The sequence below is a fragment of the Brassica napus genome, chromosome A8 (genome assembly GCF_020379485.1).
Source record: "Brassica napus cultivar Da-Ae chromosome A8, Da-Ae, whole genome shotgun sequence".
Classification (NCBI taxonomy): domain Eukaryota; kingdom Viridiplantae; phylum Streptophyta; class Magnoliopsida; order Brassicales; family Brassicaceae; genus Brassica; species Brassica napus.
In genome coordinates, this window is record NC_063441.1 from 8,071,718 (window position 1) to 8,093,452 (window position 21,735).

At 39.0% G+C, this 21,735-nt stretch overlaps 7 protein-coding genes across 7 annotated transcripts; 6 read left to right on the top strand and 1 right to left on the bottom strand.

The window, feature by feature from the left end:
* Nucleotides 1-3,704: 3,704 nt before the first annotated feature.
* Nucleotides 3,705-4,666, top strand: LOC106418804. Its single transcript, XM_013859559.1, has 2 exons — nucleotides 3,705-3,944; nucleotides 4,304-4,666. The coding sequence occupies exons 1-2, from the start codon at nucleotides 3,705-3,707 to the stop codon at nucleotides 4,664-4,666; spliced, it is 603 nt and encodes a 200-aa protein (XP_013715013.1).
* Nucleotides 4,667-11,907: 7,241 nt separating this feature from the next.
* Nucleotides 11,908-13,621, top strand: LOC106418743 (alkane hydroxylase MAH1-like). Its single transcript, XM_013859502.3, has one exon. It carries the CDS (start codon nucleotides 11,998-12,000, stop codon nucleotides 13,504-13,506), a length of 1,509 nt encoding a protein of 502 aa, XP_013714956.2. The 5' UTR covers nucleotides 11,908-11,997; the 3' UTR covers nucleotides 13,507-13,621.
* Nucleotides 13,622-13,651: 30 nt separating this feature from the next.
* On the top strand, nucleotides 13,652-13,961 carry LOC106418744. The gene has a single exon (XM_013859503.3). It carries the CDS (start codon nucleotides 13,652-13,654, stop codon nucleotides 13,859-13,861), a length of 210 nt encoding a protein of 69 aa, XP_013714957.1. The 3' UTR covers nucleotides 13,862-13,961.
* Nucleotides 13,962-14,942: 981 nt separating this feature from the next.
* LOC106418803 (uncharacterized protein At3g43530-like) lies at nucleotides 14,943-15,920 on the top strand. Its single transcript, XM_022690547.2, has 2 exons — nucleotides 14,943-15,110; nucleotides 15,204-15,920. The coding sequence occupies exons 1-2, from the start codon at nucleotides 14,943-14,945 to the stop codon at nucleotides 15,918-15,920; spliced, it is 885 nt and encodes a 294-aa protein (XP_022546268.1).
* Nucleotides 15,921-16,057: 137 nt separating this feature from the next.
* Nucleotides 16,058-17,279, top strand: LOC111199919 (nestin-like). Its single transcript, XM_022690548.2, has 2 exons — nucleotides 16,058-16,138; nucleotides 16,222-17,279. Exons 1-2 carry the CDS (start codon nucleotides 16,058-16,060, stop codon nucleotides 17,263-17,265), a joined length of 1,125 nt encoding a protein of 374 aa, XP_022546269.2. The 3' UTR covers nucleotides 17,266-17,279.
* Nucleotides 17,270-17,962, top strand: LOC106418801 (histone H3.v1-like). The gene has a single exon (XM_013859556.1). It carries the CDS (start codon nucleotides 17,270-17,272, stop codon nucleotides 17,960-17,962), a length of 693 nt encoding a protein of 230 aa, XP_013715010.1.
* A 943-nt stretch (nucleotides 17,963-18,905) lies between these two features.
* LOC106418800 (protein FAR1-RELATED SEQUENCE 5-like) lies at nucleotides 18,906-21,292 on the bottom strand. Its single transcript, XM_048737425.1, has 2 exons — nucleotides 20,753-21,292; nucleotides 18,906-20,663 (listed from the first exon to the last, which is right to left on the bottom strand). The coding sequence occupies exons 1-2, from the start codon at nucleotides 21,290-21,292 to the stop codon at nucleotides 18,906-18,908; spliced, it is 2,298 nt and encodes a 765-aa protein (XP_048593382.1).
* Between the last annotated feature and the right edge of the window lie 443 nt (nucleotides 21,293-21,735).

Sequence of the window (21,735 nt, forward strand, 5' to 3'; positions counted from 1 at the left end):
CAAAGCCTCTTTATACATACAATAGTTCATACATACAATACAAAAACTCTGGTATAGACTTGACTCTTTGTTATAGTTCAACTTGAATCATTTATATAATTTTGTTGTAGTGTTTTTCACAAGGATAAATCTTTGTTGAATATTAACTATGATAGTATTTTTTTTTTGAGCAAAACTATGATAGTATTTATACTCGCATATTCATGCATAAAATAATTATATACATGTACAACAATTTTTATTTGCTTTACGTGTACAATCAATTATCATTCATATAACTACATAAAAATAAGGGCAATTGTCAATAATAGCACCTTTTGAAGTTTATGTCTCAAAAATGGCACTATAAGAAGAAAGTCATAAAAATGACATTCATTAAAGGGTAAAATATCCCTAATACCCTTGGTTTAAAATTAAATAAACAAAAAAAATAAATAAAAATAAATAAAATAAAAATAAAATAAATGAAAAAAAAAATTATAGTTTCAGATTATTTGTTTTCAGATTCGAAATTTTTATAATTTTTTTTTTGAAAATTTTTTTAATTTTTTTTTCAAATTTTCTTTTTATAATTTAAAATACTTTTTGAAACTGTTTTTAAAATTTTTATTTTTTATTTTAGTATTTATTTTTTATAAAATTTTAAACCCTAATTCTAAAACCCCACTCCTTAACTCTAAACCCTAAGGTTTGGATTAATTAACCCAAGAAGTATAAGTGTATATTTACCTCTTTAATGAAATCTATTTTTGTGACTTTGAGCCTTGAGTGCTACTTTGGGAACAAAAACTTGGTATGGTGTTATACTAGTCTTTTTCTCTAAAAATAATATATGCTACTTTTATACGAGGAAATATGTATATATTATACAAATGCAGTGCCGTGCGACGGCTATTAGGGGTCTAGGGCAAAAATAATTTATTTTATATCAAATATGCGTATTAAATTTTTTAATACGAACCAGAAAATAAATTGTTCTTATCTTATATTTTAAAATTATTTTTAAGAAAAAATAATCTTATGAAAATTAATGGCAAAAGTTATATTTTGGTTACAACTGAAAATTGTATATACAAACTCAAATTATATGCAGGAAAATGTTTTCGACATTCAAAATAAAAAATATACAATGAAATTAATATTCACAACAATTAAGCAGAAATGGTCATATTATTTGAGTTCTTATCTTATATTTTAAAATTATTTTTAAGAAAAATTAATCTTATGAAAATTAATGGCAAAAGTTATATTTTGGTTACAACTGAAAATTGTATATACAAACTCAAATTATATGCAGTAAAATGTTTTCGACATTCAAAATAAAAAATATACAATGAAATTAATATTCACAACAATTAAGCAGAAATGATCATATTATTGAAAAGTATTAAAAGATAATTCTAGTTTTATCATATTATCATATATTGATTATATGATTTATGAATATGGAAACCCCAAAATATATTAATGTGAGAGGGAGCCTAGGGCCAATGCCCCAAAATTGATATGGTGAGCACGGCTCTGTACAAATGTAACCATAAATCTAAAAATTATATTAAAGCTCGCACAACGTGTAAATCCACCTAGTTATATCTTAAAGACATTTGATATTTTTAATCCTCAACATTTTAACATATTGCTGTTTTTTTTATTAAAAGGTATTGGTTTTATCATTGTTTTAAACCAAAAAATTACAATCTCTTTTTAAGCACATGGTCCACAAAAAATTTGAGCAGGGCCTGGTTTCGACACTACCATGTGTTGAATAATTATGAGTCTGTCCCTCCACATTCCATCATCAGAAAAGAACATATAGCTACACAACATGACTAAGAAAATCAGCGAGAAAGAGAAAATTACAAAGAAAGAAGGAATGAGGGTGAGAGAGTTCATAACAATAGTTATACATACAATACAAAAACTCTTGTATTGATAGTTCAACTTGAATCATTTATCATTTATATATTTTTGTTGTAGTGTTTTTCACAAAGATAATAAAGATTAATATTGGTTGTCTTTGTTGAATATTAACTAGATAGTAATTTTTTTTGAGCAAAACTATGATAGTATTTATACTCGCATATTCATACATAAAATAATTATATAAATGTAGTGCTTTACATGTATAATCAGTTATCTAAGCATTCATATAACTACATAAAATAACATATGCTACTTTTATATGAGGAAATATATATAGATTAAATCTAAAAATTATATTAAAGCCCAAACAACGTGTACGAGTAAGCGAGCAATTCACCTAGTTATATCTTAAAGGTATTTGATATTTTTAATCCTCAACATTTTAACATATTGCTGTTTTTTTAACTAAAATGTATTGGTTTTATCATTGTTTTAAACCAAAAAATTACAATATCTTTTTAAGCACATGGTCCACACAAAATTTGAGCAGGGCCTGTTTTCGACACTAAACATGTCTTGAATAATTATGAGTCTGTCCCACCACCTTCCATCATCAGAAAAGAACATATAGCTACACAACATAACCAAGACCACTTTCCCTATCATTTTGCATCACATTCTTCCCGTGAAATCATCCTTTCACTGGTTTCTTTAAGAAATAAATTCCGCAAAGAAAAAAATAGAATTCTACAACACTTAATCATATATACAGACAATTGTTTTCACACAAATTAAATAATGATTTCTAATTTACAACAAATTTGATAACACTTTTCAAATTTACTATTAAAAATGACTATTTTTACAAACACTATAATTTGGATGAAAAAACTAACTAACATTTTTAAATCATTCATAAATATTTAATTATCATTTATTTAAGTTCATAAACCTAACCACTCCCAAAAAAATAATGGGGATGACATTACACGCGCGTGTCCTTCAATATCACACCTTCTATTTGCTGATAGCTTTTTCTTCTGTAAGATGGAACCACGTGAATGTGAAGAAGTAATGAAAGTAGTCAGGAAATATGGACAAGCATCAGGACAATGTATTAACTTTGAGAAATCTTATATACTCTTTGGTAAGAGGATGAACCCAAATGTTAGACAGCATATCAAAGATACTCTCGGAATCCAAAATGAAGGAGGAATAGGAACATATCTAGAAATTCCAGAGGATATTAGCTGATCCAAATGCAAAGTATTTGCTTTTCTGAAAGACAAGCTAATGCATAGGGTGAATGGATTGACGGGTAGATGGCTTTCTAAAGGAGGAAAAGAAGTGTTGATCAAATCTATCTCTCTCGACATATGTTATGTCTAGTTTTTTGCTCCTATTGGAGATATGTGAAAATCTTGCAAGTGCCATTACACACTTCTGGTGGAGTTCAAATCTCCCGGAAAGAGGAATTCACTGGACAAAATGGGAAAAGGTCTGCTTACCACGAGAGAAGGGCGAGATTGATTTTCGTATGATCCATAAGTTTAGCCTGGCTTTACTAGCAAAACAACTCTGGAGGCTAGTTCAATACCCTGATTCATTGATGGCTAGAGTATTGAGGGGGAGATACTACAGAATGAGCTCGCCTTTACGGACAATCTCTGTAAACAGTCCATCGATGTATGGACCAGAATTTCAGCAGCACGAAAGCTATTGCTATTGGGAATCAGACAGAAGAAACATTCAGGATATGAGGTCAGGTATGGGAGGATCCTTGGATCCCTACAATACCAGCTAGGCCGGCTCGCCCCGTAGCCCCAGTTTTACATCCGAACATGAGAGTCATCAATCTTATTAATCAAAAATCGAAGGAATGGGATGTTGGATTACTGGAGGACTATGTTGCCTCTGAAGATATACCTTTCATAAGGAGTTTGGCCATAAGCTCAGCTCATCGCCGTGACACATTTTGTTGGAACTACACTAAGAATGACCAGTACACGGTTAAATCAGGATATTGGGTAGCTCGCAACTTATTGAAGGCTGAGGATGAGAAGGAAGTATTGGAGCCCAGTGTAACAAAGCTTCAAGCCTTTGCTTGGACGATAAAAGCCCCACATAAGATATGTCATCTTATACGGCAATTGATAACATTTCATGTGGCAGTAACAAAGAATTTGATAAGGCGTAACATAAGATGCGATAACTATTGCCCACGATGTGGTGAACCAAAAGAATATGCTACTCATGAAATTTTTGAATGCCCACCGGCTTTACAAGTTTGGCCTTATCAGCGATGCAAACTAGCCCAAATATCTTTCTTGTCCCGAGTATATATGCCAATATGGATTACCTCTTCTGGACAAAGAGTAGCATTGTCGAGCCAAATTTAGATAGAGATCCTTATCCTTGGATAATCTAGTACATTTGGAAGGCAAGAAATGATAAACTATTTAGGGGAATAGACAGAGATCCTTTGGAGTTAGTTCGCTATGCGGAGAGTGAGTGTCAAGCCTGGTTCAATGCAAACGAGATGGTGTCATCAACTCCACAAGGACATAGTATTGACGAACCTCAAGTCTTAAGCTTAGGTAATATTTGCATGATAGACGGGTCATGGACTTCTACGGCACAGCTTAGCGGGTATGGATGGGCTTGGATAGACAGCTTGGGAAAAGTTCAACTTATGGGAACACGAAACTATGGAAGCACTGAGATGGACGATGGAGAGTATGCTTCAGCACTCGACATGTTAGAGCTTCAGAACGGACTGCAAGGATTTGATCGCCATGATTAAGGAGCCCGAAGCTTGGCCAAGCTTTGCAACAGAATTGGAGAGGATAAAGACCCTGAAGATATGCTTCCCGAACTTCAAGATTACTCATATTCCACGAGCGCAAAATCAGATTTCAGACTCTTTAGCTAGGACAACAAGGTCTTTCCATAGAGAAATTTATTTTATTGGTTGTTCTATTCCGGTCTGGTTACCCAGACCACCTCAAGTTTGAGAAATAGAATAGCTTTTTGTTGTGAAAAAAAACCCTAACCACTCCCTTATATATTAAACTTTTAATCTATAAACTCTAATCCCAAGTATTATTTCTGAAAAGTGATAACCAACTTATGGTATTTCAAACAATTTCTTGAAATTAAAGATGTTTTCTCATATTTATGCCTCTGATAAATATGATCTTCAATTTGTTTGAAAGGGATTCCACTTTCACTCTTTCTGAAATGCACATGGAATAGTGCTTCCGCATCTTTCATGAATATATACGAACACCTCTATTTCCGATTCACTTTCGTATGCTGACTCATTTCATCTCTTGGACGAGATTTTGACTCTGTTCACAACACAAATGCAGAGACTGCATTAAGGCAAAGCAAAATTTCACTGGAAAATATGGCCTTTGAAAACAGTCAATTTTTTTCTGAAAAAAGTACAAAACCAGCCACTTTTTCTCTTTTCGATTGCGGCTTTAAGTGTATATGAATCTCATGACCGGCTCTGCACACATGTTTTAATGTATTCGTAGTCATGTAAAAGACACAGAAGTCGGTACAATTTATCAATTAACACATGTAAACCTCAAGTTGTTTATTGTCAGATTTATAATTACATACATAGATTTTAGGGCTTATTTGCTAAATAGCCAAAAAAAAAAGGGAAATTAGATTTTTAGAGAGAGAGTAGAGAGAGATAGGAAGAGAAAGTAGGAGAGAGGGGGTGTTTTTAGTTAGGTAGTGAATTTTGTTTTTTTTTTTTGGTTACTGGGTGCAATTTCCCTAGATTTTAGGGGGTCTTAAATTTTGGGGACCATATATAAATAGTTTCAGATTCTTAAGGGTATGATTAACCCCGGTCTTTTAGCTGTGGTTTTTAACTCATGATTTGACCTTTTTTTGTTTTTTTGTTTTTACACTTTTTGGCTAAAAGACGGTTCTTATATATGTTACTTAAGAGACAGTTATTAGTTTTTCTTAGTTAAAAAATCTAAGAAAAACTAAGAACCATCTCTTAGCCGAATCTAAGAACTCCAGTTAAGATACTAGGGTTAACATGGTCTGGGCTGTTGTTTGGGCTTTTGTCTTCACTCTCTCGGGGCCTTTGATCATCTTGGGCCATCCATTATCAGAATGGGCCTCACGGGTTGCTGAGGAAGACACGAGACGTTGGGCCTTCATCGTCTGTTTAAATACCTGCAACAAGAAGGAGAGGCCGTTAGAGTTTGTTACACGCAAGAACAAAGCATCATTAGCTTGTGACGATCGGAGAAGAAGAAGCTTGGTTACCTCGCCGCGAGGAGTCGAAGTTCGCCGGAAAAGCTTTACGATCTTGTCATTCTTGTATCTCCTATTCCTTATCTCTTTTGTACTCTGTAAACAAAGAGATAGTGCGATTAGGATCTGTAACAAGCCGGAGGTTTATTCCCGGTGATCTGATAGTGGATTGGGAGCACGAGCCTCCCCCCAGACGTAACGGAAGGATCCGTGAACTGGGCAAACAAATCACACTTGTTCCTTTCTTTACTTAGAAAGTAGATCAAACGCAATCAAAGATACAACGATCAATCGTAACAAGTGGTATCAGAGCGCTGGTTATTGTATCAAGGTCATCGCCTCAAGTTCTCATTCGGACCAGTACGAAGAGCAATAGCGTCATTCAGAGATTCAAGCGAGCAAGAAGAAGAATCAGGTCAAGGTTCGAAACTTATCTGGTTAATCTGTGTGTGTTGTTTGCGTTGAAGAGTCTGCAGTTGATTCAGCTGTTCTCGTCAAGGAGGTCTGCGGTTCTTGATCTACACGAAGGCTTTCAACTTCAGTCTGTATCCTGAAGGTTGAAGGTCGAGATACAGAAGATTAGTGATGGAGCCAACACGAGGAAAATTTGAGGTTGATAAGTTTGATGGACAAGGAGATTTCGGCATTTGGAAGCACAAGATGTTATGTGCTCTTGAGATTCTCGGTTTGGATTCAGTTCTTGAGGAAGAAGTGATCAAACCTGAAGATCCAGCGAAGGTTGATGATGATTCTAAGCCTGAAGCTGATGCGAAGTCTGAAGTTGATCCCAAGAGAGCTGCAAAGGATAAGCGTGTTAGAAGTCTTATCAAGATGAGCTTGAGTGATCAAATCATAAGGAAAGTAATGAAGGAAGAAACCGCACTTGGTATTTGGAAAGCTTTGGAGAAGGATTATCAGACCAAATCACTTCCCAACAGGATATATCTGAAGCAAAGATTCGCAAGTTATAAGATGGATGAGCATAAGACGATTGAGCAAAACTTGGATACTTTCTTAAAGCTAGTGAATGATTTGGAGAGTCTAAGCATTAACATTACCGATGAGGATCAGGCAATTCAGATACTCACGAGCTTACCACCAAAGTTTGAGGCTTTAGTACATACTTTAAAGTATGGAAGTGGCAAAGACTCGCTCACGGTTGACGAAGTCATAACCTCAGCGTATGCAAAGGAGACAGAGTTAAGGGAAAAGGGATTGCTGCATAAACAAAAAAATGAGGCAGAGGGCCTATATGTTAGTGATCGAGGAAGGAATGATAAGAAGGGGAACCGTTCAAACCGGAGCCGTTCCAAGAGTAGAGGAAGGTTTACCTCTAAGCAAAGCAACTCCAAGACTGATAAAGGATGCTTTATCTGCGGAAAAGAAGGTCACTGGAAGCGTGAGTGTCCTGACAGAAATAACAGGAGTTCAAACTCAGCAAACGTAGCAGCAGTCAAGAAAGAGCCGTTGATACTTACAGCGAGTGTTCAGGATACCAGGGATGAATGGGTAATGGATTCTGGAGCCAGCTTCCACATCACACCAAACAAAGAGGTGCTCTTTGACTTTCATGAGGGTGAAGGTGGTAAGGTGTTGATGGGAAACGACACTTATAGCGAAATCAAAGGAGTAGGGAAAATTAGGATAAGAAATCCTGATGGCACGATGGTTGTACTTACGGAGGTTAAGTACATGCCTACAATGGGCAGAAACTTGATCTCATATGGGTGTTTAGAGAAGGCTGGGTGTAATTACTCTGGTGACAAGTTCAGAGTTAATTTCTACAAAGATGGAAGAGAAGTTATTGCAGGCGTCTACACTGATGGTCTGTACTATCTTCAAGGAACAGTGCTAAATGGGGAAGCACACGTAACTACGTGTAAGGCTGATTCTACGAGGAAATGGCATTCTAGGTTGGGTCATCTCAGCTTGAAGAATATGGAAGCGCTGGTCAAGCAAGGTTACTTGGAAAGTAAAGATGTCAGCTCACTTGGTTTCTGTGAAGAGTGTGTTTTGGGAAAAGCACACAAGCAGAGCTTCAAGAAAGGGAAACATACTTCTAAAGCGGTTTTGGAGTACATCCATTCTGACCTATGGGGAGCTCCATCTGTGGTTCCAAGTCTAGCTGAGAAACAATACTTCATCACTTTCATTGACGACTACTCACGGAAGGTCTGGATATATTTCTTAGAGACTAAAGGCGAGGCTTTCTCAAAGTTCAAAGAATGGAAGATGGAAGTAGAGAATCAGACATCAAAGAAAGTAAAGTGTCTGCGTACAGACAACGGGCTTGAATATTGCAACACCAAGTTTGATGAATTCTGCAAAGGAGCAGGAATCAAGAGGCATAGAACTTGTGTGTACACACCTCAGCAAAATGGCGTTTCAGAAAGGATGAATAGGACCATCATGGAACGTGTAAGGTGTATGTTAGCAGAAAGTGGAATGGAAGAAAGATTTTGGGCGGAAGCAGCCTCCACTGCGGTGTACCTTATTAACAGATCACCGAGTTCAGCTATTGAATTTAAGATTCCAGAAGAGTTATGGAGTGGATTCAAGCCAAGCTTATCACACTTGAGAAGATTTGGCTGTTCTGCGTACGTTCACTCCGTGAAATCTAAGACCAGTACGAGAGCAACAAAGGGCTATTTCGTGGGCTATCCTCAGGGAACTAAGGGATTTAGAGTATGGATGCCGGAAGAAGGCAAGTGTGTGACGAGCAGAAATGTTATCTTTCACGAAGAAAAAGTTTTCAAGGATTCTCAGAAATCTCAAGAATCTAGAATCAAGACTGCTAAATCAGAAAAGGCTCAAGTCGAGGAAACGGGGAAAGGAAAAGGAAAGAAAGTCTCTTTCAGTCCAGAACTGATTAGAGGTCCTTCGAGTTGTCTTCATGACTTAGAGGCGTCTACGTCTGGTACAGTAACAGAGTCTACCGAGTCAGGTGAAGCTAGCTCTAGATCAGATATTGCTACAGGGTCTACATCTGAAGAATCTGAAAGTAGTTCAGAGGAGGAACAGGATTTGGGGAACTACATTTTGGCCAGAGACAGAAGTCGTAGGGAGATCAAGATGCCATCTAAGTTTGATGATTTTGATGTTGTGGCTTATGCGTTGGCAGCAGCACAAGACATTGAGATAGATGAGCCAAAGTCTTATGCAGAGGCTATGAGGACCAGAGAAAAAGATCAGTGGAATGCTGCAAACGTAGAAGAGATGAACTCATTAAATAAAAATGAGACATGGGGTCTTGTGAAGAGACCTGAGAAGAAGCGAGTAATTGGTTGTAAATGGGTCTACAAAAGAAAACCAGGAATCCCTGGAGTTGAAGATCCTCGTTATAAATCTAGATTGGTAGCTAAAGGCTATTCTCAGGTAGAAGGAATCGATTATAATGAAGTGTTTGCACCAGTGGTGAAACATGTATCGATTAGACTGATGTTGTCTCTAGTTGTTAGTGAGGACCTAGAGCTAGAGCAACTGGATGTAAAAACGGCCTTCTTAAATGGCACTCTGGATGAGGAGATCTATATGGAGCAGCCAGAAGGTTTTGTAGTAAGAGGAAAAGAAGATTGGGTATGTCGGCTTAAGAAGTCATTATACGGTCTCAAGCAGTCACCGAGACAATGGAATAAACGCTTTGACGAGTTCATGAAAGATCAGAAGTTCAAGCAAAGTTCTTATGATCCGTGCGTCTACATCAAGGGTATAGAGAGTTCTGAGAGAATCTATCTACTCATTTATGTTGATGACATGCTGGTAGTTTCAAAAGATTCAAGAGAAATTCAGAGGTTGAAGGAGAGTTTGAATCGAGAATTTGAAATGAAAGATTTGGGAAGAGCGTCTAGAATTCTCGGAATGGATATCTTGAGAGATAGAGAAAAGGGAACTCTTAAGCTGTCACAGGGAAAGTACTTAAAGCAAGTACTCTCGACCTTCAACATGACGGATTGCAAGCCAGTAACAACTCCTATGGGTTCTCAGTTCAAATTAAAGAGCTTAGACGAGAAGGAAAGGGAGGTTGAAGCGGCTCACATGGAAGACATTCCTTACGCAAGTGCAGTTGGGAGTCTCATGTACGCCATGGTAGGATCACGGCCAGACATAGCTCATGCTGTAGGTTTGGTGAGTAGGTTTATGGGAAGTCCAGGACGGGTCCATTGGGAAGCAGTGAAGTGGATTCTACAGTATATCAAGGGAACCTATAACTACAGCTTGACTTTCACTAAAGGTTCAAGTTTTAGAGTGGAAGGATTCTGTGATGCTGACTACGCAACTGATTTGGACAGAAGCAGGTCAGTCACTGGATACATCTATCAAGTGGGAGGCAACACTGTTAGTTGGAGATCGGGACTCCAACCAGTAGTGGCTCTATCGACCACGGAGTCAGAGTATATGGCTCTAACAGAATCATCTAAAGAGGCTCTATGGCTTAAGTGGTTTTGCGAGGAGTTAGGTTACGAACAACAAGCAGTCAAGATGAATTGCGATTCACAGTCTGCAATATTCTTAGCTAAAAATGGAGGCTATCACGAGAGGACTAAACATATCCGCACCAAGTTCAACTTTATCAGAGAAGTGATAGCAACAGGAGAGGTTACAGTTGTCAAGGTACATACTAGCCTAAATCTAGCCGATATCCTAACAAAGTGTGTACCTGGAAAGACTCTAGAGAAGAGTCTTGTAAGCATCAAGGTTCTGGAGTAGGCTGGCATGCCTACGGCTGTGGAAGATGACAGAGGAGTCGTCCAGCAGCAGGTAGAGGTGTCTTGGATGGTACCTCGCAGTGAATAAGAAACACAGAGGGTCAGTTTCAGTTTTTCCATTTGAGGTGGAGTTAACAAGGAAATGTTAACAAACAAGGAGCAAGTCAGAAGGTGGAGTTACCTGAGAGTTGAGGGAGGTTTACTCGTTCAAAGATCTGAGGGATTAGTCGTCGTTTCTCAAGAGAGTTTCAGCTTTAGAGATTGATCAGAAAGAAATTATCGTCTCGATCAATGGTGTTCTTGCTTCGAGGTGGAGCTTAGCTGAAGGTATTGTAGCTGGAAAGAATGGTGGAGTAAAGCGGCGGAGTCTCTAAAGTGAGATGTGTCGAGAGTTTTTCGACAGGAGGCTAGGGTATCAGATGTTTTGTCCGAATGAGAAGAAAGAGAGAGCAAAGCCAAGGTGGAGAATGTTGTTTGGGCTTTTGTCTTCACTCTCTCGGGGCCTTTGATCATCTTGGGCCATCCATTATCAGAATGGGCCTCACGGGTTGCTGAGGAAGACACGAGACGTTGGGCCTTCATCGTCTGTTTAAATACCTGCAACAAGAAGGAGAGGCCGTTAGAGTTTGTTACACGCAAGAACAAAGCATCATTAGCTTGTGACGATCAGAGAAGAAGAAGCTTGGTTACCTCGCCGCGAGGAGTCGAAGTTCGCCGGAAAAGCTTTACGATCTTGTCATTCTTGTATCTCCTATTCCTTATCTCTTTTGTACTCTGTAAACAAAGAGATAGTGCGATTAGGATCTGTAACAAGCCGGAGGTTTATTCCCGGTGATCTGATAGTGGATTGGGAGCACGAGCCTCCCCCCAGACGTAACGGAAGGATCCGTGAACTGGGCAAACAAATCACACTTGTTCCTTTCTTTACTTAGAAAGTAGATCAAACGCAATCAAAGATACAACGATCAATCGTAACATGGGCTCTTAAACTGTGGGACCATAAATAATTGCACAATTATATACGTAAATTTCTTAACCTGTTTATATACAGCAATCGAGTTCTCGCATGAATTACTTGTTCATAAGGAAATTCCATTAGGTTTGTTCACAAAAAGAAAAGAAAAAAAAAGTGTCACCAACAATGGCGATCAACATAGGTTTGATTGAAATCTGCACAACATTCATTTTGTTCCTTGTCCTCCTAGGTTTCTTACATCACAAGAAAACGCCGAAGTATTTGCCCACGAACTGGCCGGTCCTTGGGATGCTTCCGGGTCTGCTCGTCCATATCAATCGTATCTATGACGCGATCACCGAGCTTCTTGAGGCCTCCAATATGACGTTTTGTTTCAAAGGGCCATGGCTTAGTGGAACTGACATACTGATCACTGTTGATCCGGCGAATATCCGTTACATTCTAAGTTCAAATTTCGATAATTACCCCAAAGGGATGGAGTTTAAGCAGATCTTTGAAGTCTTGGGAGATTCTATTTTCAACGTTGACTCGGAGTTGTGGGAGGATATGAGGAACTCGTCTCATGCCATTTTCAGCCATCAAGATTTCCAAAGGTTTTGGGTGAATACAAGCGTAAGCAAATTGAATCAAGGGCTTGTACCTATTCTCGAAAACGCTGTTGAGAAAAACATCATCGTCGACTTGCAAGATCTGTTCCACAGATTCTTGTTTGATACGTCTTCGATTTTGATAACCGGGTATGATCCAGGATGTCTCTCCATCGAAATGCCTAAGGTTAATTTCAGTTACGCTGTGGACGGTGTTGCCGATGGGCTTTTCTACAGACATGCCAAGCCAGTTCTGTTTTGGAAGCTCCAGTATTGGATTGGAGTTGGAGTAGAAAAAAGCATGAGAAGAGGTATCGCGGTGTTCGATGAGATGCTCCAGAAGATCATATCAGCTAAACGAGAGGAGATCAAAATTCATGGGATTCGTGACTCAGAAGGAGAGGCCATGGACGTTTTAACGTATTACATGACTATAGACACGACCAAGTATAAACACTTGAAACCAAGTAACGATAAATTCATCAGAGACACTATTTTGGGGGTTTTGATAGCGGCAAAAGACACAACAAGCTCAGCTCTCTCTTGGTTCTTCTGGCTTCTCTCCAAGAACCCTGAAGCAATGATCAAGATTCGACAAGAGATTAACAACAAGATGCCAAAGTTTAATCCAGCAGATTTAGACAAGCTCGTGTATCTAGACGGTGCCGTGTGTGAGACGCTAAGGCTATACCCATCAGTCCCATTTAACCATAAGTCACCGGCAAAGCCAGACGTGCTTCCCACTGGGCATAGAGTCGATGACAACTGGAAGATAGTCATATCTATTTATGCATTGGGGAGGATGAAATCTTTTTGGGGAGATGATGCAGAAGATTTCAGACCAGAGAGATGGATTTCAGACAGTGGAATGTTGAGACATGAACCTTCACATAAGTTCTTGCCGTTTAGCGCTGGTCCAAGAAGTTGCTTGGGGAAAAAGTTAACGTTCTTGCAGATAAAGACAGTGGCTGTGAAAATCATACAAAAATATGAGATTGAGGTCGTTGAAGGTCAAAAATCTGAACCAGTTCCTTCTGTTCTTCTTCGCATGCAGCATGGTCTCAACGTTAGTGTCACAAGGATGTAGAGATAATTGTTTTTGTGTTATGATTAAATCATAATAATCTATATATAATAGGAAACCACTTTTTGTCTTCGTTGATGTAAGCATTTTTTTATAGGAAAATAAAAGTTAAATCGAACGGTAAGAATTGCTTTTTTATAACAATCTAATGGCGGATTGGGGACCTGTGGTGATCGCAGTGATATTGTTCGTGCTTTTGACACCGGGACTGCTCTTTCAGATTCCGGCGAGAGGTCGAATCGTCGAATTCGGGAATATGCAAACTAGCGGCGCCTCGATTCTCGTTCACTCCATCATTTTCTTTGGTCTCATCACCATCTTCACCATCGCCATTCGTCTCCACATCTACACCGGTTAATTTTACCGTACCGGATATGTAATTTATTTCGGTTATCTGGTTTGTCGTTGTCTTCTTCTTACCGACTGAAAGTGGACAAAAAGTAAACTTGCATAAGGTCGGTAAGAACCGGTTAAGCTTAACGGTTTTGATAGATTCCTGGGTTTAGCATGACTTCGGATTGGGGTTCTTCCGTTTGGTTCGGTTCATGTGTAAAATATTGGTGAAGTTTGCTTGGAAGGGCTAGAGTCCGAAGAAGACAGACTTGGTTTGTGTATCGCTATCTTGCGCGTTGCTTGCACTTGCGTTTTATTTATTTATTCTGAAAGTTCTATTTGCGTGCTACATGACATTTTGATGATTTGATTAGCAGTTTCTGTGTTTGCCCAAAAAAAAAAAGATTAGCAAAAAAAAAAAAAAAACAATCTAATGGTCAAGTTTTAGTTTCGTTTAAATGTATGATGTCATCAGTAATCTAAACGGTGCGGAGTTTAACTCGAGATGCCCCTCCCTCTCCATTAGAAATGCTGATTTCACCCTGTAATAAAAAATAATATATTTTTTATTTTTTTTTAAATATAAAATCGGGTAAATCGTGGCTAAAGACGCTAGGGACCTTAATGAAACCAACTTATTACCAACCCGACCTGCTCTACCCGACCCAACCAAACTGAACCGGATCCTATTCTCTAAACGAAGCGTTTCGTCTCTCTCCCTCTCTACCCGACCCAATCTAAATCCCGTCTCGTTCCTCTCCGGCTTCTCTCTTGCGATTGCGTGAAACCCTAGCCTCCGTGCTTTGTGGCTTTCTCCGTCGTCCTCCTCCGTCTAAATCGAGAATCAATCAATCTCTCCGTGGACGTCCTCTCTCCCTCTTATTTCTCGGGTCTCAACTCTCTAGAGTCGAGAACTGCTTCGTTTCTTCTTCTTTCTCCGACGAAATCTAGTCTCCATCTTCGTTCCTTTTCGTAAGTGAGTAGTTTCCTTTGAGTATTACATTGTTGAGATGTAATAATTGATGTTTGCTATGCGGTTTGCATTTGGATTAATTGACAGTGACTTGTTGTGTTTTTAACAGCGTTTCTAATTTCTTGTACAGGAAATGAAGGGCCGAAAAAGAAAGAATCCATCTACTACGTGCGTTGGAGTCTCCAGTAGAACTAGAGCTAGAAAGGCGGTCTCAGCTGGGAATGAGCCGGCAAGAGAAACGACTGTAGTTTCTCTCTCTGTTGATTCAGAAAGTGATGACATGTCTGCTGTATCATCTAAGGTAGTTTTTGCACTCGTTTTAATCATTGTCAGTGTGAAAGTATACTAATTTTAGTAGTAACAAATGACTAATACATATATATTATGATTGCAGGCAAGGCAACCACCACAGCCCCTTGAATTATGCTTCAAGAGCACAGAGTTCACGAAGACTTGCAAGATTCAAACCAAGTGCCTTGTGAAGAATACAGTGGACGTGATTAAGAAGCTTAAGGAGGAGGTTAAATGGTTCACAACCCATCCTCAATTTCGTCACTTCTTCCACATGCCTGATGAACAATACCTGAAGCTCCAAGGAATGTGGATGTTACTCTTGCGCACCATTTCGACTGAAGAAGAAGATGTTGCATGGTTTGGTGTGAATGGTGTTCCCATCCGCTATTCTATGAGGGAGCATGCCCTCATCTCGGGCTTAGACTGCCATGAGTATCCGAGGAAATATTTGAAGCTCGGGAGTACGAAGTTTGTGGATTATTACTTCGGTGGACTAAAGAAGATCACCATAACAGATGTGGAGCACAAGCTGTTGTCTATGAAGACGCCATGCAATGATAGATTGAAGATGGCTGTCTTGTTCTTCCTTGGTCGGGTTATCAGAGGACAGGCAAAGGATTGCGGACCAGTAGACCCGTTCATCTTAAGGATCGTGGAAGATTTGGATGTTTGCAGAACATTTCCATGGGGTCGTTTGACATTTGAAGATGCAATAAAGAACATCAAGCATATGATGGAGCTTCTGAAGGGTGAAGTGCACTCGGCATGCGGCTTTCCTGGATTCATAATTCCATTAGAGGTAAAGCATACAATTTAGTCAAATATGAGTTGTTTTATAACCGTAAATCTGATAGCGCTACAATATTTGTGTAGATTTTGGCTTTTGAATGTATTCCTAAGCTGGGGAAAACATTTCGACTATCTACAGACACACCTTCTGAAGATTGTCCTAGGATGTGCAAGAGCCGGTTTACAAAGAGTAGCATGAAGGGCTATCCTTTGGAAGATATATATGCTGCACTTGGACACACAAAGGTATATGTATATATACTTTGTAGTAGAAACTAGAAGAATATAATAAAATTTAAACTGATTTTCCTTTTTCGTTTTTTTTTCAGGTTATTAACAGTGTGTTGGTGCCAACTGTGGGTGAGGAAATCATGCTGGCTCGTATAATTGATGAGGAGCGAGAGTATCATTGTGAGGGAAGCACAAGTGATACTTGGAACCACTGGCTAAATGTGAAGCAGAAGAAGATATTTTGGAAAGAGCTATACGACTTAGATGTTGCTGCACGAGTGTTTAAGAAGAAGAAGGACAAAGAAAAGGTGACGTTTTTAGAAGATTCGTCTTCTAAATCTGGGTTGGAGAGCTTGAAAGCTCTGGAAGAAAAGATTTTGGGGGCCATGAGTGAAGGGTTTTCTGGTCTTAAATCAGTGGTGGAGGCAAAGCTGGGTGATATGGATGTGAGGATGAGTAAATTTGAAAAGAACCAGCGACAACTTAAAAGAAGGGCTAAGAAAATAGAAGAAAAGCTGACTTCTATTGAGAGCAACAAAAATGAGGAGAGGAACTATGGTGAAGATATGGATTTTGGATGGGATGATAGAGATTATGGTAGAGCTGAAGGGAAGGAAAACAGTGAGAAGGCTAAGGAAGACAAGGAAAACAGTGAGTCTGGCGAGGAAAAGGATGTGGTCTCGGGTGGGGAAAACAGTAAGGATGGTGAGAAAGACAAGGGAAACGTGGAGGAAGAAGAAGAGAAGGAGAACGAGGCTGATAAAACAGAGCTGGGAACTAGAGAAAAAGATGAGGTCTCTGAAGAAGATTACGATACTGAGGAAGAGGCTGAGAAGAGGAGAGTAGAGGCGGATGCGTTATGGAAGAGTATTCTTTCTGAAGAGACTGAGTATCTAGAGAAAGAGGCTGAGAAAGTTGCCAAGGGAACTCCTACACCACCACGTGGTAGACCGAAGAGATTGGCCGCGAGAAATATAGTACTTACACCACCAGAGGAGTTTTTAAGAGGACCAACGGTAAGTGCGCCATCACCTATCGAGACTGAAAAAGAGGCTGAGACAGTTGTCGAGGAAGAGGGTGAGGAGATGGCAGTTGAAGCCGAAGAAAGTGACGAGGAGAGTCTCACAGAAAAAAAATGCTGAAGAAATGGTGGAGGAAGAAGTAGGTGTGGAGGAGAGTCCCACCGAGAAAATAGCTGAAGAAATGGTGGAGGAAGAAGAAGGTGTGGAGGAGAGTCCCACCGAGAAAATAGCTGAAGAAATGGTGGAGGAAGAAGAAGGTGTGGAGGAGAGTCCCACCGAAAAAATTGCTGAAGAAATGGTGGAGAAAGAAGAAGCTGTGGAGGAGAGTCCCACCGAAAAAAATGCTGAAGAAATGGTGGAAGAAGAAGCTGAGGAAGCAGAGGAAGCAGAGGAAGCTATGGAAGCAGAGGAAGCTGAGGAAGCAGAGGAAGAGGCGGATAAAGTGGTTGAGAAAGAGGCTGAGACAGTTGTCGAGGAAGAGGGTGATAAATACACTGATGAAGAAAAGCAAATGTGGGCCTTGGTCGTTTACAAGGCTAGTGAGGAGATGGCGGATGGGACCACTGAGGTGAGGAGAGATGGAACCAATGAGGTGAGGACAGGGTTCAAGCTTAGGTGCAAACAGAAGATAATGATGTATGGCAAACCAAGGGGGAAGAAAAAACCTCAGCGGCCCCAGAGTCAAGAATCAGCACCTGTGATTGCACGTACGCCAAGGGAGAAGAGAAAACCTCAGCGGCTGCAGAGTCCCTACACGCAGGTGAAGACAGAAGACATTGACGGGCCTAAGAAGAAGCGTAAAACAAAGGTTAAGTAGGCGTCTGAAAATTATTTATGTATTTGAAGTCTTTAAAACTTGGTAGGATGCTTTTGGATGTAATATGCTTTTGGGTGTTTAAACTTGGTTGTGGTATGTATTTGAAGTCTTTAAAACTTGGTATGATGTGTTTTGGATGTTAAAAAACAGGTTTGGAAACTGTTTTCAAGTTAGGCTATGTCCAAAAATGATTCAGATGGATAACTGGTCTTACTACTAGGTTTACTAAGGCCAAAAACGTGTTAATAAATGTACTCATGTAAAACGTGCAACCGGTATATACATAAATATATTCATAGCACATGTTAATAAATGTACTCATGTAAAACGTGCAATCGGTATATACATAAATATAATATTCAAATTACACTTAGTAATTCTTGGTATTCTTCAAGGAGTTAGTAATACTACCTTACACATAGTAATTCTTTGGCAATTTTTAGGTTTTTCTAGTTAAACCCGTAGAATATGAAATTTTTTTTAGTAAAACCAATGATTTTACACTATGATTATCATCAAAGAAAACATTTGCAGCAGAAGTTTTCCAGGAATATGTATTTTGTTAGATTTTCCTAGCTATAGTCTAACCATTCACACACTAACAATATAAGTTAAGGACATTTTTTAGAAAACTGAATAGGTTTTTCTTAAACTATTGAAAATAATAATCAAAATAGTTTTAATATATATATTTATCAAATATATAGTCTACGAATTGATAATACTCATGAAAAATATAAGGGTTCTATATACTAAACATAAATACTCGTACTAATATATATGTAGTCCAAATCACACATAGTAATTCCAGAAAATCTAGTATTCCAAATAACATATAGTAATTTCAGAAAATCTAGTAGTCCAAATAAAACATAGTAAACTCAGTAAACTCAGTAATCCAAACAAAACATAGTAAGCTCAGTAAACCCAGTAATCCTAGAAATCAAACACCTGGACCTGCACCAATTCCACATTCAAAATACGCTCCCATACCTCCTCCTCTCGCTCTGCCTGTGCCGCTGGAACTGCCAGCGCCACTGGTACTGCCTGTGCCGTTAGCGGTGCCTGTGCTGCTGGCTCTACCTGTGCCGCTGGCTCTCCCTTTGCCTCTTTTTCCTCTTCCACGAGATTCTCCTGCCGATGGAAATCGAGTTTGCTGCGGTTTTCCTTTTTTGACTTCATAATCTGGAGGAAGCACTTTCATTGCTTTAACTTCTTCAGGTATAATCCAATCAGACATATGAGGAACAGGATATATTGTCCTGTGATAAGCCAAAGCCCATTGCTCCACTAAATAGTACTTAGAACAATACTCAGATAGATGAAGTTCCTTTCCCGCTTTATCAGTCATGAATGTGGCAGCAGCTACTGCATGGACACATGGGTATTTGTCTTTATCAAATTGCTCACAGCTACAAGTCATCATAGCCATATCAACGGTATAATGCTTCCCGTCACTTCCTGAGACACTGTACTCAAGATGGAAGCTGTTTAACTCGACAACGGAAAGAAACCCTGCATCAACACATCTTTTAGACATTTCCGCTTCCACAATAGGAACAAGCTTTAGTGCGGGTGGTATTTCAGCTGCCTCCTTCCTATGTATGTTGAACCATTCAGCCATTTTCCCGATGATGAAATCACACATTGGTAGTATGTTTAACTTTCTCGCGTCACTAATAACACCATTAAAAGATTCCACTGAATTGGTGGTGTCAACATTGTACCTATCTCCTTCAAAGTAACATCTCGCCCATTTCCTCTCTTCAACACTTTTGTCAAGATACTCCGCTGCGCTAGGATACCTCATGCGAAAAGCATTATAAAGGTTCAAGAACTCAGCCTCTGTATAAGCGTGTGCGCAGCCCATAAACTTAAACGTGCAAGTTTCTCTGTTGTTACGGACATGTACTTTAACATTCTGAGCCAAATGCCATATACAATAACCATGAGCGGCCTGAGGGAACACTAGACTTACTGCCTTGATCAAGCTTTTGTTTCTATCTGAAAGAAACACCAATCCAGGAACATCAGATATCACTGATTTCAACTGTTCCATAAACCACACCCAACTATGCTCTTTCTCACCATCTGCAATACCAAACGCAATTGGATAGTGGTGATGATCGGGATCTTGAGCAGTCGCAACAAATAGAACTCCACCATAAACATTCTTCAGGTGTGTTGCATCGACAATGAGGACTTTCCTCATAGCGGTAAACCCTTCTATGCTAGCTCCCAAAGCAAAAAACAGATATTTAAACTTTTGGGCCTCATCCACAACCACTCGAGCTACTGTGCCAGGATTCGACTGCTTCAGCATGTGCATATAAGAATTTAATAAAGTATAACTCTCTTCTGGACTTCCTCGCACTTTATTAGCAGCTAATCTTTTTCCTCTCCATGACGTTGTGTATGATACTTTCACAGCCACCCTGTGATGAACCAGCTGGATCAAGGCGTTGGGAGCTGGTGTGTCTAAACTACCGGGATAATCTTGAGCCAAAACAGCTGCAACGATTCCTGGTGTGCCTCTCCTTCTATTAGGAAGTGTTCTTGTAGTAACAACAGAACATCTATGCTGTTTGATGTAACTTCTAACCGTCCAACTATCTGAATTCATCAACTTTGCAACACGCACATACCACTTGCAGCCTTCTTTGGCTGCTCGGCATTTTATCACATATCTCTTAGTGTCCGACTTAATTACATCATACTCAAAACACTTAGATGTGAAGCCGTCTGAATATGAACTTGTGCTTCCTCCTTGGTTCTAAATTCTTGACCTACAGCCAAATCCATACCATCATCCCGTTCCTTGACAGCTGGGGTTACTTCAACTGATGGTCTTGCTTCTGTATCTTCAATCACAATCGCATCTCTTTCGGTGACATTACCATGAATTTCAATGTCATCGTAAAGTGTGAGCACACCATCTGCTTCACAAGCCTCTCTATCAGTAGCCCATGTATCAGTAGCCTCTCCATCAGTAGCCTCTCTATCGGATAGACCGACATAGACATCAGCTTCATCATCCTCTTCTTGAACCGTTTTGTTGAACTCCACATGTAGAACACTTCTACACTTCTCATGATTTACTTGCAGTAGATAACCAAAAACATCTTCATCATTCCAGACATATGATAGCTTGTTTGAATACAAGACCATTGGAAAGTAACTAATCTTCGTTTCCACCTTATATCCATCTACCTTTATCTTTCTGCAAATACGCTCAACCAAAGCAGAGTATGTGATCTCCTCCACTGATTCCTTAAACACAATCGTGTGAATTTCATCTTCTCCTTCACCATCTCCCGAAATCCATTTCATTTCGGCCCCATCCTTAATATAATATCCCCCGTAGTCAAAACAAATGATTGTGCAAGGTGGATTTTGCATTTTTCCTGAAATAAAATAGAATTTTAATTATATTACAATTTAATTACCATTATTAGGAAGCTTGTACTCTCTTACTAATACTTTTTCATTTCATTTCAGTAATATACTTAGTAATACTAGTATTACTAGTAAAACAGTTTTACCTTAGTAAACTTTAGTTATCATAGTAATACCCATAAATTATCCTTGCACTAGCTAATGAAATTTTTAGGACGATTTTGTTCAGATTTTACATTACCCATGATATATAATTCATATTAATGAAATTACATACAAAAGATCATCGAAAATGGACATAAAATATACCATAAACCCATAAACCCATAAACATAGTTTTCAAAATCTTTTTAAATCTCTTAAAATTTGCATCCGAT